This window comes from Nicotiana sylvestris, chromosome 1, assembly GCF_000393655.2.
Source record: "Nicotiana sylvestris chromosome 1, ASM39365v2, whole genome shotgun sequence".
NCBI lineage: Eukaryota > Viridiplantae > Streptophyta > Magnoliopsida > Solanales > Solanaceae > Nicotiana > Nicotiana sylvestris.
The window spans coordinates 144,396,270-144,413,964 of NC_091057.1; the positions used below are offsets into that span (position 1 = coordinate 144,396,270).

The 17,695-nt window shown below is 35.6% G+C and overlaps 3 protein-coding genes across 3 annotated transcripts; 1 reads left to right on the top strand and 2 right to left on the bottom strand.

Annotated features, from left to right (window-relative positions):
* Positions 1–2,279: 2,279 nt before the first annotated feature.
* On the bottom strand, positions 2,280–3,176 carry LOC104237079 (uncharacterized). Its single transcript, XM_009791155.2, has one exon. It carries the CDS (start codon positions 2,990–2,992, stop codon positions 2,378–2,380), a length of 615 nt encoding a protein of 204 aa, XP_009789457.1. The 5' UTR covers positions 2,993–3,176; the 3' UTR covers positions 2,280–2,377.
* Positions 3,177–6,164: 2,988 nt separating this feature from the next.
* LOC104237077 (probable transcription factor At5g28040) lies at positions 6,165–7,837 on the top strand. The gene has a single exon (XM_009791154.2). It carries the CDS (start codon positions 6,328–6,330, stop codon positions 7,543–7,545), a length of 1,218 nt encoding a protein of 405 aa, XP_009789456.1. The 5' UTR covers positions 6,165–6,327; the 3' UTR covers positions 7,546–7,837.
* Positions 7,838–8,966: 1,129 nt separating this feature from the next.
* On the bottom strand, positions 8,967–15,076 carry LOC104237076 (guanosine deaminase). Its single transcript, XM_009791153.2, has 5 exons — positions 14,908–15,076; positions 14,117–14,176; positions 13,404–13,594; positions 9,392–9,496; positions 8,967–9,277 (listed from the first exon to the last, which is right to left on the bottom strand). The coding sequence occupies exons 1-5, from the start codon at positions 14,921–14,923 to the stop codon at positions 9,089–9,091; spliced, it is 561 nt and encodes a 186-aa protein (XP_009789455.1). The 5' UTR covers positions 14,924–15,076; the 3' UTR covers positions 8,967–9,088.
* Between the last annotated feature and the right edge of the window lie 2,619 nt (positions 15,077–17,695).

Here is a 17,695-nt window from a genome sequence, read left to right on the forward strand (position 1 = left end):
TACAGTAATTGAAGGATTTGCGTTTCCTGTTCATTACAATTTACAATTATGTGGGTGGGGGATCGAATATTCACCAACAAGGTGAAACTTCAGATAGCCAACCCACCCACCAATAAGGTAAAACCGACTGAGCTACTAAGATTTCCTCTCCATTATGTGCCTAATAAAAGGTTAGCTTATATGTACAATGGTGAAAAACGACGAAAAATCATTTTGTTGAGATGGAAAAAAATGGCAAATATGATGTGAAAACGAAACTGCGAGGTGTTTTTGTTGCCAACCATTAACGGATGGCAAATTTAGGTGAAAGACGAAGGAAAAATTGAACCCTTTCCTTGTACTAAAAGTACAAATTATTTCATTCTGTAGTTTTAGATGACAAAATGACCCATCGCTCATTAGTTTGTAGGGTCATTTATTTACATTCAACCAAATTTTGTTAAAATTAACAGATCCTTTTAAGTCAAGAATTTAAAATGCCAATATTTGAAATGTAAAAGTTTAAGTGTCCATGCCAAAAATGCAATTAAACCCCCGAAAACATAGTCTATAAACTGCAACTTTCCCTTGAAACAAACTTAAGACCAACTACTACTTTCTTCATATCTAAATTTTCCTTTCCAATTCAAACAAACACACGCCAGAAAATGGCTTTCCTTTTTGTTCACTTCATTTTTCTTGACAAATAGACCTTATCCTTAAGGAAGTCAAACCTAGAAATACCTTTCACCAAACAAGAGACAATATTGGAGAAGAATGCTAATCTCATTTAACATAAGAAACAGAAGAATAATGACACCAGCATAGGGGGGTCTGTTAGAAAAATCCATGGACTGAATCAAATACTCGGTTTATTAACTTGATCAAAGAGGCCAGAGTGAGAAAGAGCAGATCTGCGCTCCACATAATACTCAGAGAAGGATACAGAATAACGAGCATATTCGTGCAAGATAAGTATATAATTGTTATGTCAATAGAGCACGACTAGACGCTGAAAGATTTAGAATACTCTCATGTGAAAAGCTATCAACGTTTTGGATCTATCAAATAGGTTCACTTGGTAAACAACTAATCTATCCACGGGTACTATCTCAAACTCAGTTAGTTTCTCATTTTGCGTACATCTTTTCTATATCCTTGGTACTCTTATTGTTGGTGCTTCTTCATTTTTGTACATGTAACTCATGCACCTCCTTGGTGCTTTTCGTTTAATATACAATACTCTTTACAGATCAAAAGAATCTATGCGCAAGGGTTAAAATGACTGAAACTGAAGTGAAGATGTTGGAGGAATACATCAAGGCCTAGCACCTAATTGATCCAAGTTGGCTAGTACTGCAGTACATCATCAAAGAAAACCAACGCAAAAATGAAATGGGAAACAAATGTAGCTTACGGACAGTGTCAAGGAAGAGCCGCATTATAGACACGATCTCATAAACGAAGAACTCTCATTTCTCAATACTTCTGAGAGCACTAAATCTTATGAGAAGGAAGAGATGGTAAAAGATAGTTTCTCTCTGGATCACCCTTGGACATTAATACAAACAGCGGTGGAGCTCCAAACACACATCTCAACCAAAAACAAGAAGGAAACTGAAAATGGCGGAGACAAAAAATAGCACAAAGATTTTAGATGTAACAGTAAAGATAGAATAAAATACATTTTCTTCAGAGCATACCTTAATACTCTGTCAATTTTGGTGTCTAACAGTCTAAGTAAGACGCAATAGTATACCTTTGATCACAAATTATGTGTCATGATAAATTATCAAGGGATAATGCACCATCTAACAGTCAACATAACAAGATTGCTAATTGCCAAAGAAAATATTGTGAAATCCAAAAGTGACGATACAATGACATAAATCAATGATAAATAGCAAACAAAAGGAGAAAGAATAGTTTTCATTGCTCACAGTAAATTAAGAATGTTGTTTAAACAGAGACGGTGCATTGGATTAGCACATTCGAGCCATATTTTACCTATTAATGCTCCATTGTTCAAATGCCTAAGTTTTGCTTCAGCATCCTTGATCAACACGAGCAAGAGAAATCATACTTGAAAAAGCGATACACGAGTCACTAGTGTATAAATGGGCATGTTATAGTCAGTACTCATGATCCACTGGATTAAACCTTGCTTGAGCTTGATTCATATTATGAAAAAACACCATTGAACTAACCCTTAGCTTGTTTGGAAATTATGTTATGAACTCGACCGGACTGACTTACACCTCTACAGCTCTACTTGACTGTTATCAAAGATTCCTCCCCGATGTTAAAATGAAAAATTCCATTCTAAACGATGTACAATTCTTATACATGTATAAATACACACACACACATACTAACTTCAAAATTTTCTCATATTAACTTATTGAAGAAAATAACCAGACAAGAAGAACACAAAGCCCAAAAGCAGTCCACCATATATAAGCAATGCCTTTTGGCCAGAGGTAAGAGTATTACCACCTAACCCATACTGCTGATTCTGAGCAAACCCAGCAATCTCCACACTCTTGTTATCAAAGAAACTCTTCGCAGCACCGCAAGTCGGACATCTCCAGTCCGCCGGCAGCTGATCAAACGGCAAACCAGGAGGAATGGGATAAGAAGGGTCTCCAGCAGCTTCATTATACTTGAACCCACATGACCTACACTCATAAATCCCAGTATTCAAAACAGCAAACTTCTCCTCAAGTCTTCGCTTGTCAAATTTCTCCTCCTCCTGCTGCTGCTCGGGTTCTGAATTGGGTGTCTCGGAAGTGGGTTGTTCTGAGATGGGTTTGTCTTCTTTGGAGACATCAATGGACTTTGAAAGTGAGCTGAGTGATTGGATTTTAATTGGGTTTCTGTAAAAGGAGGAAACTGAGTGGGATTTGAGGTGAAAAGGTGGGAATGTGAGGTGGGGTTTGGGTTTTGGAGACGATGGTTGTGTGAGTGAATTAGGTGTGAATGTGAAGGAAGCTCTTGCAGTTGCTGAAGCCATTGAAAATGGTTCTTCTTTTTTTCTTTTTTATTACAGTGCTCCTTGGGATGAATCAATGGCTATGTTTTGGTAAAGGTTTCAGTGAATCAATGGTCTTGTTGTTTGCTGTGCCTGTGCGGGAAGGAACATGTGGATATAGAGGAACCAACAGGGATCCATGAAAGAGCATATGCCCTATCAAATTTTGGGAATTGGATAAGGTATAAATATAAACTGATTCTAATATACTTTCTTTATTTTCTCAACTTATTTTTAATTTCTTCCCTTTTAATCAGAAAATATGTACTTCCTCCTTCTACTTTTACTTGTGCATTATATTAAAAATATATTTCTATTTTTACTTATTAATTTTAGCATATCATGAAAAGAATTTTTTTATTTTATTTTATTTTTATCATTAATTACTCATTTTCCAAGACTTATCAAAATACTATCATTATAATGGATACTATCAAAGATGGAGCTAGAATTTGAATCTTATGGATTTGAGATTATAATTTTTTAAGTTATTGAATTCTAAATTAATAATGAAAGAATTACAAGAAATACACATGACTTCACACCGTAACAAAAATGGCTCATGTTTTTAAGTTTTACCCAACTTAGCCTATATTGTACATATTTTGAAACCACTAGCAAATTCAAAATCTGTTCTTACAAGTTACAACCATTGCTCTAAAAGCTATGTAGTTAAATTTTTGTTCTCACAACTATTGTTTTCACTCCCTCTTCTTCTCACATCTTCTACATATGCTTCAAGAGGTCGTCCGCCATTGCTGCTTCTTACCTTGTGTCACCTGGTTGCAATGTAAGAAAATTGAAGAGTAGAAGTCCACCATTGAAGACCATTCAAAGCTTTGCTTTCGAAAATGGGGTTTTTTGAACTTGTTAGTTTTTGGATTGGGTATTGTTCCAATTGATTGAAAATATCAAAAGGAGTTTAAAATTTAAATTTGAAGTGATTTGGAGTAGATTTGAGCAAGAATTGAATTAAATTTTAGAAAAGACGCAAGGAAGAAGACGAAGTCAGTTTTTTGTATAATTATGTATAATCTTGTATAATAGTGTATATGAGTGTAAAAACACACCTTATACACTATTATACACTTTTATACACATTTATACAAGCGTCTGTAGACGAATTTCTTCCACGATTTTTAGTTGTAATTCTTGTTCAAAACCAACCCAAATCTCCATTAAATGACTTCAAATTTTATATACAACCCCCTTATACTATTTCTAACAAGTCTAAATAACATCCACTCCAAATTTCTCACAAAATCAAATTCGGAATTTAAACCCACATATTTATGCTTGTTAAAAATTTAATTTTCACCGCCCAAAAAAATTTGGTTTGTTGAACTAATATTTGAGTCATAGTTACTGATTCAAAAATTAACTTAAAAGTTTAAGGAATCTTTTTTAAAAGTTAAATAGTAATTTTGAGAACTTATTGGAGTTGAACGTTGAATTTTAGCCAATTATTTTTGAGCTAATTGGTTGTAAATTGAAATATGAACTATAAAATTGAAAAATAGGAAGCCTAGTTGTTTTAATATGAAAATTTTCCATTAATAATTTGTAAATATTTATTGGATTTCTTAATACAAATAATGAATTGGAGCAAAAGCTACTTAATTCCACCAAATCCGCAACCAATACTGTAACTTCGCCCCGGATATTATGGTAAATCATAGACTTCATCTATTGTTGTTAAGGGCGTACAAAGTCTATTAAGGAGAAGTAAAAGAGAATGAAAGGATTATCGAAGATTGGACCAATAATTTAAGAATACCACGTGTTAGTTACCATTTGTTTCAGCTTGCGGATTACTGCAAGATTTTACGAGGAAATGATCTAAGTATTATTTTATTTACTGTATTTAATTGTATAAATAATTTTTCACAATCAATGCCTATTTTTTCTACTATATTAAACTTAAAATAATAATTTATTACTTCTTTCTAGTAGTAATATCTTTACTTAAGCTAAAATTCATTAAATATCTTTTTCAAAATAAAACTCTTAACTGTCTTTCATTCCAGAGTCATCGTTTCTTAATTTCTTTACAAAATTTGTAAAAATACTTTTGGTCATTTAAAAAAATTATCAACACTTTTTTTTACTAAGCATATTACTCCAACTGGTTATTATTTGTTTCAATATTTTCTTGCAAATATATAGTACCTACTTATTTATATAAAATTAATTTATGCAAGTCAAAAATGATTTTCAACATTTGAATTTTAACAGTAATTGAGAAATTTTCAGAAACTATTGTTTAGTGGCTATTAACTTCCTATAGATACCATATACATAATTACTTCCTATAACTACTATTCAGTTGTTACGATAGTGTATTTGTTATATTCGTGCTAGCGCCTAGAAATTAGGGTAGTACAGCTGTACGCGCATGTATACACATGTATACACATGTGCGCATGTATACACATGTATTCACGCCATGTATTCATGAATACCTTAGCAAAAAGCGCCTAAAATCAAAGCAGTACATCTGTATGCGCATGTATTCACATGTTCGCTGTTGTATTCATGAATGCAGCAGTAAAAAACACCTAGAGTCATGGCAGTCCAATTGTACGCGCATGTATTCACGTGTATTTGCACCATGTATTCATGAATACCACGGCAAAAGACTCCTAAAATCAAAGCAGTCCAGTTGTACGCACATGTATTCACATGTATTTGAGTAGTAAAAAACGCCTAAAATCAGGGCAGTCCAGCTGTATCCGCATATATTCACATGTATTTGCGCCATGTATTCACGAATATAGTAACGACAATCACCTTAAAAATAGGTATGTCCAACTGTCTAAGAGAGCGGAGAAATATAAATAGTGTATTTCACGCCTTATTTCATGCCTCGATGATAGTATATACCATAAATACTTATTTTGCTATAAAATATAAAAGGTAGCTATAGAAAATAATATTTTAAAATAATTTTGATTTATAATAAATAGGTGTATATCTTTGCTATACGACGTAAAATTTCCTTATTTTTATAATTAGCTAATCTAAATGATTGTAGAGCTGGTGAGGTTATGCTTACCAGGGAACCAGTTATACTGCAGGCGTATACGTGTGCACCACATCATCCCGATCTAGTCAACCATTTCAACCCCAACCCGAGTCGTACACGAAACAACCTCAAAATTACCAACCTCCCCATCATTCCCCCTACCCCTGCTCGTGACCCCCTTTACTTTCGGCCTAACCACTGCCGCACCGCACCCTTCTTTACCACTTTTTTTTTAACCTTAGCTCACTGAACCTTAACCCCCCAACCCCACCCCCTCAACCCCCACTCCCCCATGGCTTCTCTAGATCACCACCAGCATCAACCAGTCTACAACGACGATAACCTCGACGATGACGTCGACGTTGACGGTGATGACGACTCCACTTCCTCCCCTTCTCTCGCCGGCGAGGTCACCATAGCCGTCTCCGGCGTTGGCGTCTCCCCCATTGATTCTCTTGCCCTTTACCCCGATCTTAAAAGACGTCGGCTCGATGATTTCACTATTCCCGTTATTCTGCCAGAGAAGAAGCCGTCGGCGACCTTCGACGACTCTCAACGGAAGCTGTTTCAACGTCTGTGGACTGACGAGGACGAGATTGAGCTGTTACAGGGGTTCCTCGACTACACGATTCAGCGCGGCTTGAACAATTCGTCAACGCCGCAGCACCATTACGATACGACTGCGTTTTACGACCAGATCAAGAGCAAATTCCAGCTGGATTTCAACAAAAACCAGCTGGTCGAGAAGCTCCGGCGGTTGAAGAAGAAGTACAGGACTGTGATGAGCAAGATGGGATCGGGTAAGGAGTTCGTCTTCAAGAGCGCTCACGATCACGCCACTTTCGAGATCTCTCGCAAGATCTGGACTAATTTAGGCTCCGCCGTCCGCGGAGGCTCTAACGGCGTTGCTGGCGCTGTCGTTCTCTATGCCCCGCCGGAAGACGGTGGATTGGATGATGACGATGCTCACGTTAACCCTAACCCTTATGCAAATGATCTCATTGATCATAGCCCTAAGTTTAACCTTAACTCTAACCCTAACGGAATTGACATTAAAACTCCGAGACCACGAAAGCGATCTCCAGCTGCATCTACAGAAGCAGTTAAAGTTGAGCAACAGCCTTATCAGCCATCCGGTGGCAGCACCACTGTGCCATTGGCAGCTGCGCCCGTGGCTGAGGTTGCAGCCACAGCCACAGCCACAGTGGCTGCTTCGATCCCTAGCTTGATTGAGGAAACAGTGAGGAATTGTGTATCACCAATTTTCAAGGAGTTGTTGAACAGTGTGGCGAATTTGAATGGGCCTAGCAGAGGGTTTGGATTCGGAGGAATGGGGATCAGTCCGATCCCATTAGGGTTCGGGGGAGGTGCAATGAGCATGGAAATGACGGGGGACGAGAAATGGAGGAAGCAACAAATGTTAGAGTTGGAAGTGTATTCCAAGCGATTAGAGCTGGTTCAAGATCAGATCAAAGCACAATTGGAGGAGCTGAGATCAATGGGAAGTTAGTTGCTGATGACAATAATAAAAAAGAGGTTGCTTTTTTATGTATACATTTCTCAAATAATTCTAGTTGATAGTTTTATCAGATTGTTGATGATATAATGGCTGATAGTTGTAGCATTGGATACACTGTGAAGCCGCTCATTAGGTATTTAACTTTTTTGGGGTTGTTGAATAATGAGTTCTAATTGTTTGCAGCCCCTGTTATTTGCTCTGCTTGTTTGAAGACTGTTGCAACAATAGATGCTGTCTATTTTGTATATAGAAATGAATTGATAGAAGCGGATTGTTCAGTTAATGTCAGTTCTTGATCTCTCTGATTGAAATGCTGGGCTGCTGCTTCTCTACATTTTCCTATTTTGTGTATATGCTCTGCCTTTACAAGAACCAAAGGTGCCTATTCTGTTTTTGATTTCAAGAAAAGTAGAGCGAACTTAATGTCTTTGTTTGAGAACTTTTAAGTTCAGTGGTGACAAGGGACCTGTGTAGCTAGTGAATGTTCTCTTGAGTAAGCACTAGTTATGGCAAATTTCCAATTAGATAGATGCTTTCCAAAGCCTCTAATATGAGATAAATGAGATGGGCAATAATTTATGTACACTCAGCGTTTACACAACCATATAGATTTACCATGTTAAGCGATCTAGTGAATTACAACAATAACGACCCAGTAAAATCCCACAAAGTGGGATGTGGGAAGGGTAGTGTGTCCGCAGACCTAAACCCTACCCCATTGGGGCAGAGAGTTTGTTTCCGACAGACCCTCGGCTTAGAAAGACGGAACGAAAACAAGAAAAGACAATATATCAGTATTATCAACAGAAATCATAGAAATAGTAACATAGTTAAGTGAAGTTTTTATATGGACGAATACAAGTCATGCGTTATTGCTCTGGTGTAAATATTATTTTTATGATTTGCAGGAACATATTTGAATATTTATTCCCTATGCTTGAACAAGCTATAACTTCCAGTACCCAGTGTTCTATCCTGGGATGTAATCAAGTGCTTTCTAGCGTTACATCCAAAACCATTATGGAGTGAGAGTCATAGTATTATTGGCTGTCATCTCTGTTCCCACTTCAAAATTAGTACCGACTTGCATCGTTATAGTTTTAACTCTAACCAGAAGAGACTTTGCCCGTATGAACTCCATCATATTCTGATGCAAAAATTTCTCACGCATAAGTTTAAAACGAGATAGCAGCAGAGCGGAATTCTAGTTGCACCAGTCGACACCAAAACCCCCACATCCGTCGAAGACCAAGCCCTCGAGTCCTTCCCCTGATACCGTTCCCCTTCCTACTATCCGAAAGTAATATCTCTAACTCCTTCAAGAATTATTATTAAACAAAAGAAAAGGGAAAAAGAAAGAGGCTTGTCGACCTGACTGGTATCCACATGTTAAGTTCAACAGATACATACAATTTGAGAAAATGAGTGCCTTGAAATATTATTCAGAGAAAGCATAATTAGTTTATCAACAGCAGGATCAGTAATGAAATCAGATGACTGTAGTTTTCTTCCCTTACAATGTGTAGGTCTTCTCTCAATAGATGGTAAACTTTTCTTTGGTCTTCTCGAACACTTGCTCAGCTATAAGGGCTCCCTTACCATCAGCCTTCTTGATCTCTAATTGAGCCTTCTGATAAAATCCAGTACCTCTAAGAGCATCCGCAATGAAATCGTCGAACCCAATAGCAATTGCAGCTTCAGCTTTGGCCCCATATACCAACCTCTGTGCAAAGGACACAGGTAGAAGCATCAGCATTGTCAAAATGAAAAGGAGGAGCCTGTTCAGTTCAAAAGAATAACAAAATGGAAAAGAGTCAAAAGGCACAAGTATACACACCTTGATACGTGATAGATGGATAGCGCCAAAGCACATCGGACAGGGTTCACAAGAAGCATATATCTCACAATCTGAGAGCTCAAATCGATTGAGCTTTCTACATGCCTGAAGATTTGTCAAAAGTGATGAGATCAGATGCGAGAAAAATACTTGACAGAAATTTGTAGTTCCATAAAACAGCAAAACAAAGGAGAATTATGTATGTATCACATGACAAGTGACGCTTGACCATCCCTTCTTTGTCAAGTAATCCACTTTCATATATACCTTGACATCACAAAGCTGCTTCATTGTTCAGACAGGTATCTCATAACTAGTCAACAATCTTTATTTTAACCTCATTAATTTCTTGTTAATTCATCAGAGAGATCTGATGCATCAAATACATCGTTTTTTCAAACTATGAATCTCCAATAGTATAAGATGAAACTTCTTCACATCATCCCACTGCTCACTAAATGGAGATGTCATTTCATTAGCCCCATTACTCGCTAAAAGGAGATGTCAGTTGACAATTACATCACAAAGCTGTGTATGATCAGTTCTAACTGAACACCATCAATTCGTTAGGGAACTAAAAACACATGTCAACTCCGTAACATTGGATTGTGAAAATCCATCGTAAACATTTTTGGCAGGAGAGCAAGCAAATATAGCAGAAGCTAAGGAAAATAATTCTAACACTCGCAACCACCACCAGAGAAATTTGGGTGCTATAGTAATCCTATCACTGGAATTGTATTCATTTCCTTCACCAACTACCTTTCTTCGCTGCATATCCAACCTAAGAAACAGCGGTGCAGAATATTTAGTGGCCAAGAACTTTTGCCAGCACAGCCACAAAGTATTGACATCGGTCAGCCCATAAAAGGAAGGAAGGAGAGGGGGGGGGGGGAATTTGAGCAAAAACTGCTCAATGTCTCTTAACTAACATGTGTTCAACTCCTCCCACATGTTACTATGCTTCAAAACAGGATGGTGAATAGTAAGATTGGGAATGGGAATCCCTCCACCACCCTCCAATCCCAGGAAAAAAAAAAGTTCGGATAAAGGAGAGAGGTTTGGTGAGTTGATGAATCCTCATGGCAAAGAATTCATTGTTATGCTCGATAGAGCAGAATGATTTTTGAATCTAGTCAACTCCAACTTCGTGTGGTATTGACGGATAGTTGATTGATTAAATTTCTTTTACTACTAAAAAGACGTTGAATTTCCGATGGAATCAGTCAGAAATTGGCTAGTCAGAAAACGTTGCTGACAGACTTTATGTCAAAAATTCCTTTAGGATGAGCCGATTTCCGATGGGACGTTCGTCAGATATTCGCGCTTTTTTTTAGTAGTAATTTAATATCTTTGTGATAGCTGGCCACATCATGCTACAATATTGCTGCTACCCCTTGCAACATCCTAGTATGTTAAGTGCTAGATTTTCAGGAGGCAAGGGACCCAGCAATCTCAAAGGGATATTTGGGATGGCTATGCAACCGTAACCTGCACCACTAAAGACTAACAGCAGTTATTGGTGAAGCAATTGCTCTTTCAATTGTATTTTTGTCCTTCAGTAATGTACTGCACCAAAGTAAGCATTACAAGGTCCATGGGCCTTTTATCTCCTTCCATCACCGGTTAAGGTCTGGTTTCTCGAACCAACATCCAGTTCAAATATATCCCCACTGAACTAGTTCTCTTTTGTGCTTTAACCATTTCTCCAACTATTTTCAGTAGAGCTTGGTGTATTGCTTCTTCTTTTGTGGAATTCTCGTATTTTCTAATAATAGTCCAACATATGCAGCATAAACTTCAAGATAAATCAGCTCTAAGTTATAAAGAATCTATCTGTCTAAACCAAAGTCTAGGCATAAAGTCTCAGTTTAAGTTAAAAGGGATAAAAAAGCAGTAGACCTACTAAAACACTCCTCCAGCTAGCATTTATTCCTCAACTATTCGTTATACCACTTTACCCCTTTGAGTACTAGAGACTTAGGCCCGTATACTATCTCAGCAATGGCTAACGCCTAAATGCACCTTATAGATTGTACCAAGGGCAGCATTAGACAAAAGGAATGTTGGAGCATAATCCCAGCTTGCAAATGGTGGATTGTCTGGATGGAAAGAAATGCAAGATTTTTTGAAGATAGATGCAACTCAATCAAATGGAAAAAGATGAATTGTATATTGTTATTTCATTTCTGGTGTAAAGAGAACTATGTAAATGAAGCAGGCTCTATACTAGACCTCATAGAATCCTTGTAAAAGGAATCCTCGTGAAAAGAATAAGGATGATGTTTGCTCTTTTTGAGTTTGTAAATATGGCTAGCAACAGTCTTTTGTGTCGATGACTTAACAAGGTTACCTTTCTCAAAACAGAAAAGGATTGTAAGGAAAACGAAGAAGAATGATTTGACAAAGGGGGTATTGAAGATGTCATTGTTTGAGTTCAAGAGCACTGCACATCAAGGAAAGTTCAATATAAAGAATCATAAGAACACAAGAAATGAAGGAGAGGGAACATACCCACAAAAATTTGAAGAAAAACAAATGCAGACATGCATCATCGAAATGATGGACATACCATATGATCCCTCTGTCTTAATGGTTCTGCATTTTATATTTGTGTATTGGTTTAACCCAAAAAGTATTTCTGCTTTCTTTAAAAGAGTCTTCGAATCTTCCTCCATATCCTCTTCAACACCTCCTCCAGTATTGTACAATAAAAAGAGTACCATAAGACCTAAATTCTTCAAAAAGTACTCTGCTTCTACTTGAATAGAATAAATTGTGTCCAAACCAATTACGTTACCTAAATTTGGGACCGAGAGATAATATTTTCTAATTGTGCTAGGAACACAAGTTATACCAGCCGCATATCCATCCAAAGCAAAATTCCTTAATGGAAGAGATTCAGCTTAGGGTTTAAATTCCTTTAAATCCCAAGCTATATTTTGTTGCAGTGCTAGTAGCTAAATGCACCTCAGAGAGCATTCAAGGATTGTACCAGTGAAAACAAAAAAGATTGAATTGAAAAAAGGGGTGTACATGCCGTCGTTTTTTAGTACAAGAGCACTGCATCAAGGAAAAGTTCAATTAAAGAATTACAAGACCTTGAGAAAAGAGGATTCCACTTTATCAAAAAAATGAAAAAGAAGTACTCTGCTACCTCATCAAGGAGAAGGTGAACAGAGCCACAAAAACTTGAAGAAAAGCAAAATGTTTACATGCATTAAAGAAACTTGACTATCCCAACATTGTGTCTGCCCTACTAAAAGGATCTTCGAAGCTTTCTCTCATACCCTCTTCAACACTTCTTCCAGTATTTACAATAAAAAGAGTACCCATAAGATCCAAATTCTTTAAAAAAAACATTAACTATCTTCACTGTTGGACTCCACTTCTACCAAAATACAGATGAACCAGGTTATCTAGATTTGGTACGAAGAGATAATACTTTATTGCAGTGATAGGAAGGCTAGATATACCAGCAGCATAACCATCCAAAACAAAATACCTTAATGGAAGAAGAATTGATAGCTCGAACGCAGACCTTCTAAATGGATTCTTCATTTTAGGGAAATAAACCTTGAAGACGATTATCAAAACACAGCAATATAAGATGATGAATATGGGCATAATGAAAGAGCATAGATACTTTTGGTACCAGTATCACACAATAGCTCGATAAGCATTGGCACGAGCAGCCAACTTATTCTACATGCCCGAGGATTACAAGTCCAACTGTTCCAGAAAAGGGGCAAATATGGTAATAAAGCCAGACTACCTCATAAACTAGTTCAGCTAGAACTCGGAACTAGAGAAAGCTTCAGCAAACGGAGTCACCAGACAATTGGACATGAAGAATGGACTGGGAAAACAACTCAAAAAGAAAAACGACAGTAGTCTAGACCAACAACATGCCGCCTCCAGCATATTATTAGAAAAAGGATCATCCTTCTAATTCACATGGATTGGCAAAAATCCTATAGCACATAACATATGATGGAGTTGGAACACTAACCTCTCTTACTGCCGTAACTTCTGCATGAGCTGTAGGGTCAGTATACTTCAAAACCATGTTGTGGCAGCTAACAACTACTTCATCATTGCGAACAACAACTGCACCAAATGGGCCTCCGTGTCCACATTCTACACCTTTGTAAGCTTCTTCGACTGCTTGTGTCAAGAATTTGTGGTCTCTATCCTGTACAGCTGGTGAAAATTCCGGAGGACAAAGAGAAATTTAACATGTCATTCTTTTCCTTTTTTTAAAATAATTTTAACATTACTCAAATAGACATTGCCGATACACTTTTTTCCCAAAAGATAGGCAAATATTAGATCATTCGCATTCTTCCTACTATAACTGGATCAATAGCTACAACAAGGCTTCGAAAAGTAATCATCAAGGGCAGTATATATATAAGCGACAAACCAAATAAAGTAAATTCAAAGGGCCATCTAGTTACATGTATGTCCATTTGATTATAAGTCGATATACAAAGATAAAAAACAAGTAAAACATTTTACAGTGTGGAGATACTATTTAAGATACAGAAAGGCAGAGAGGATGAAAGAGACATCTGAACAAGCATATAATTTGAGTCAAGGTCATTTCACTGCATGTACGTAATGAAGCAACACTAAACAAACAATTTTTATAAGTTTTATGTTAGTTAAGTGTGTAAGAAACTGAGAGCAAAGACTAACATGAATAGAAGAATTTCAGATTACCTTCTTGATGACCAGCAAATGCAGAGGCTACTGAGATAGTTCCATCCTTCGCTTCAACAACTGAACAATGACGAAAGGAAGTAAGAAAAGCTATACAACTTGATGAACAAATTTGTAAAGCTGAAAATTCAAAAACATTCAGCACCGAAATAAGACTGCAGCAAGATAGGGGTCTAAAACTTTTCCACATTTAGATACAGAAAGACATATATAACAAGCACAGAAAAGTAATTGAACAAATAAAAAGGGTGGTTGCCAGGATCTCATTTAGTACTCCATTTCGTGATCAAAAACTGATCATGCTGCCATAGAGCTCATAATGCAACACACCTCAGTAAAGCAATATACATACACCATTGCTGGATAAAAGTAGGAAACAGCACAAAATAGTAGCAAAACAAGTTCAAATTACATATACCATGATCATAATTATTTTTATTTAGGAAGTCAAAACAGTATGAATTCTGTAAATTGTCAAGTCACAACCAAAACAAAAGGCATGGATTGCAATTCAACTGGCCACACTACAAAAACGTGAAGTTTTATTCAGTCAACCCACAAACCCAATAACCAGATCATGCCCAGACACCAACAAATGAAAGAAATAACCAAACCCCACTAACAAAAACTCAATAACGATCCAAAATCTAGCCCAAAAAACAGAAGAAAATACACAATGGGAAAATACAACGAGTCCCCACTCCCCAAATGATCAAGATTAAACCAAAACCCATGATCAGACTGAATTTTCAAGTCAAGAAAATTCCCAGAAAGATGTACATATCACTTACCATTTGCTTCTTCCATAATGAAATCGAACCGTAGATGCAAAGAAAAGAAATTTGGGCAAAATGGGTACTGATGAAAAAAGAGAAGATTGAGTTAGTTTGGGGGAAAAGGTAGAGGGAGAGAAATATATAGATATAGAGATAGGAAATAAACGTGGAAAGTAGCAAAATCAAAAATGAACCACGTATTTTTTTCACATATAATATGACTCACTGCGTACGTAAGAAAAAAGAGACCTAGTGATTGGCTGAGGATAAAGCAAAGGTAAAAAGGGGTGGAAAATATAGAAAGACAAAATAGGATACCATGACTGGATTCTATGTACAACTAAAAAGCGGTGGATGTGACCAAAATTTTTCTGGACTTTTTCCAAAAGAATAGAAAATTACGTGGGGAAGATGCTCTTCTTCTTCTTCTTCATCGTCTCTCTTCAACTTTACTGTTCTCTTTTGGTTATTGTTTCTTAGCATGTTTCGCCAAATTTTTGGAAAAAAAGTGAAACACTTTTGAGAAAAATACACTTAGAAGTAATTTTTTAAAGTTTGGCCAAACACTAATTGCTGCTCAGAAGACAAACTACTTTGGTGCCAAAAGTACTTTTGAAAAAAACACTTTTAAAAAAAAATACTTCTCGGATTTTTGCAGCTTGGCCAAACGGGCTATTACTCCCTCCATCCAATATTACTTGTCTACTTTTCCTTTTACACATTCCTTAAAAAAAATTAAAGAAGAAGGATATTTTTACTAATATATCATTTTAACTCCTTTTAATACACTATATTTACGGAGGTGGTCAATGTACTGTTTACAATTTCAAAAGGATTAATTTTAAGGATAAAATGGAAAAAATTTAATTAATTCTACCTTAATTTTGTAAATTGACAAATAATTTTGAACAAATATTTTTAGTAATATGGAATGGAGGGAGTATTATTTTCTTATTCTCTTTTCATTTAATTTAATTTTTTCTTACGTTCCAAGGTTCTTGAGTTTTGATTCAATAATAAGAACGTACCAAATAATGTGTGCATTAGACCACGTCACAAGGTCGAATCTGCAGATAAAAATCTAATATATAAATAGACAAGGATAAAGGGGCGAATTCTATCTACTATTATATTTCGGTTTAGAGTCATTAATCCTCGAGATTCTTCCCTTATAAAAAAATAATTTTTCCATGCATTATTTTGGTTAGTTAGAGGACAAATGAAAAGGGAGAGAGAATCAAATCTGCACCTTTAGAATATAGGATGGATAAGCTCATCTAACTTTAGTCTAGTCCTTTTTCTGGAAATGTAAAATATATAAAAAGAAAAAAAAGTGATAAACTTCAATAAGAGTTCAAATTAAAAAGATTGACAATAATTAAATCAAGTAGTAAAACTCTATGAACAGAAAACACAAATCTTTTGGCTTGGATTAATGCGATTTCATTTTTTTCCTCCTTAAGCTCAAAATCCAACATATGCTGCTTTTTTGTTTGAGAAAAGAAGATACCCATTTTCTTATTATGCTCACTTTTAAAATAATCTCAAAATGTTCATTTGGTTTAACTGATTAAGTTGACAAGAAATTGTTAATTAACCTTGCTTTAGTTCAAAATAGAATGTTTTCACGTTTAAAATAAAGTTAGCAACTTTCTGGAAGGCTAACTACTTTCTCGTCGGATATTTCCTTTTTTCCTCGAGTAACCCCCTCTATATATATATATATATAACAATATTTTTATATAACAGTCATTCACGGTAACAATCAAGTTTTCTTCGGAACCGATCTTTTAAGTTATACTTTTACGTCTCTATAACATATTTTTAACTAAAACATCAACATCCATATTTTAGCATAACACTCCTTATAAAATTTCTTCTTCATAACAGCCATATAGAATTTTTAAGATTACTAATAATAATTCTAAAAAATTTATACAGTCTTTTCCATTGAGCAAAATTTTCATCTCATAACAAGATTTAAAGATTTGCACATGATATTTTTTCCATTGGACAAATGGCAACAAATATTTCGATAAAAGAATCAACTATTAAACTCTTAGTTGCCTTCAAAGGAAAGCTATAGGCAATTCTTTTGCTGAACAATCTTTGCTAATTCAATTATATCGCTAGTAAGAAAATGAAATCTACGAACAAGATGCAACAGCAAAGTTCCGTTAATCTTGCAAGAATTTATTTATTTAGTACCTATAGAATGTGTGTTTTAGAGTTTAAGTCTTTGTACGTTTAGTTATGAATTTTATTAATAATATATTAGCATTTTAAATATTTAATTAGTGAAATATGCATATTTTTGAGATTTTATTTTTTATATGTAACATTAAATGTCAAAAATAGTTAATTTTCGAATAGTTTTTGTATAACAGCTAAAAAAAATTGAATGTCAAATATTGGTAGGTGTATAACACCTATTCATTATAAAAACAAAAATAAAAAATCGGAACAAACGATGATGCAATAAAGAGATTTTGATTGTATTTGGTATGTGAATTGACATCTCTGTTACGGATAAAGATTTTTATCATTTCAGCACACACAACTTTTAACATTTTTTTCTTTTATTTTTTAGGTCTAACTCAAGAAAATTTGGGAAGGATAGGGATAAAAAGAGTGTTATTCTTCAATATCTGTAAGTGATAACACTTACACCTATGAAAGTGGGGAAAGGACGATAAGACTAACCGTAAAATATCAAGAAAATAGAAGTTTAGTTGCTCGCTCTATTATCTTTTACTAGTAATAATTACTAGAATCAAAGAACTTCTAACAGAGTAAATGGGCA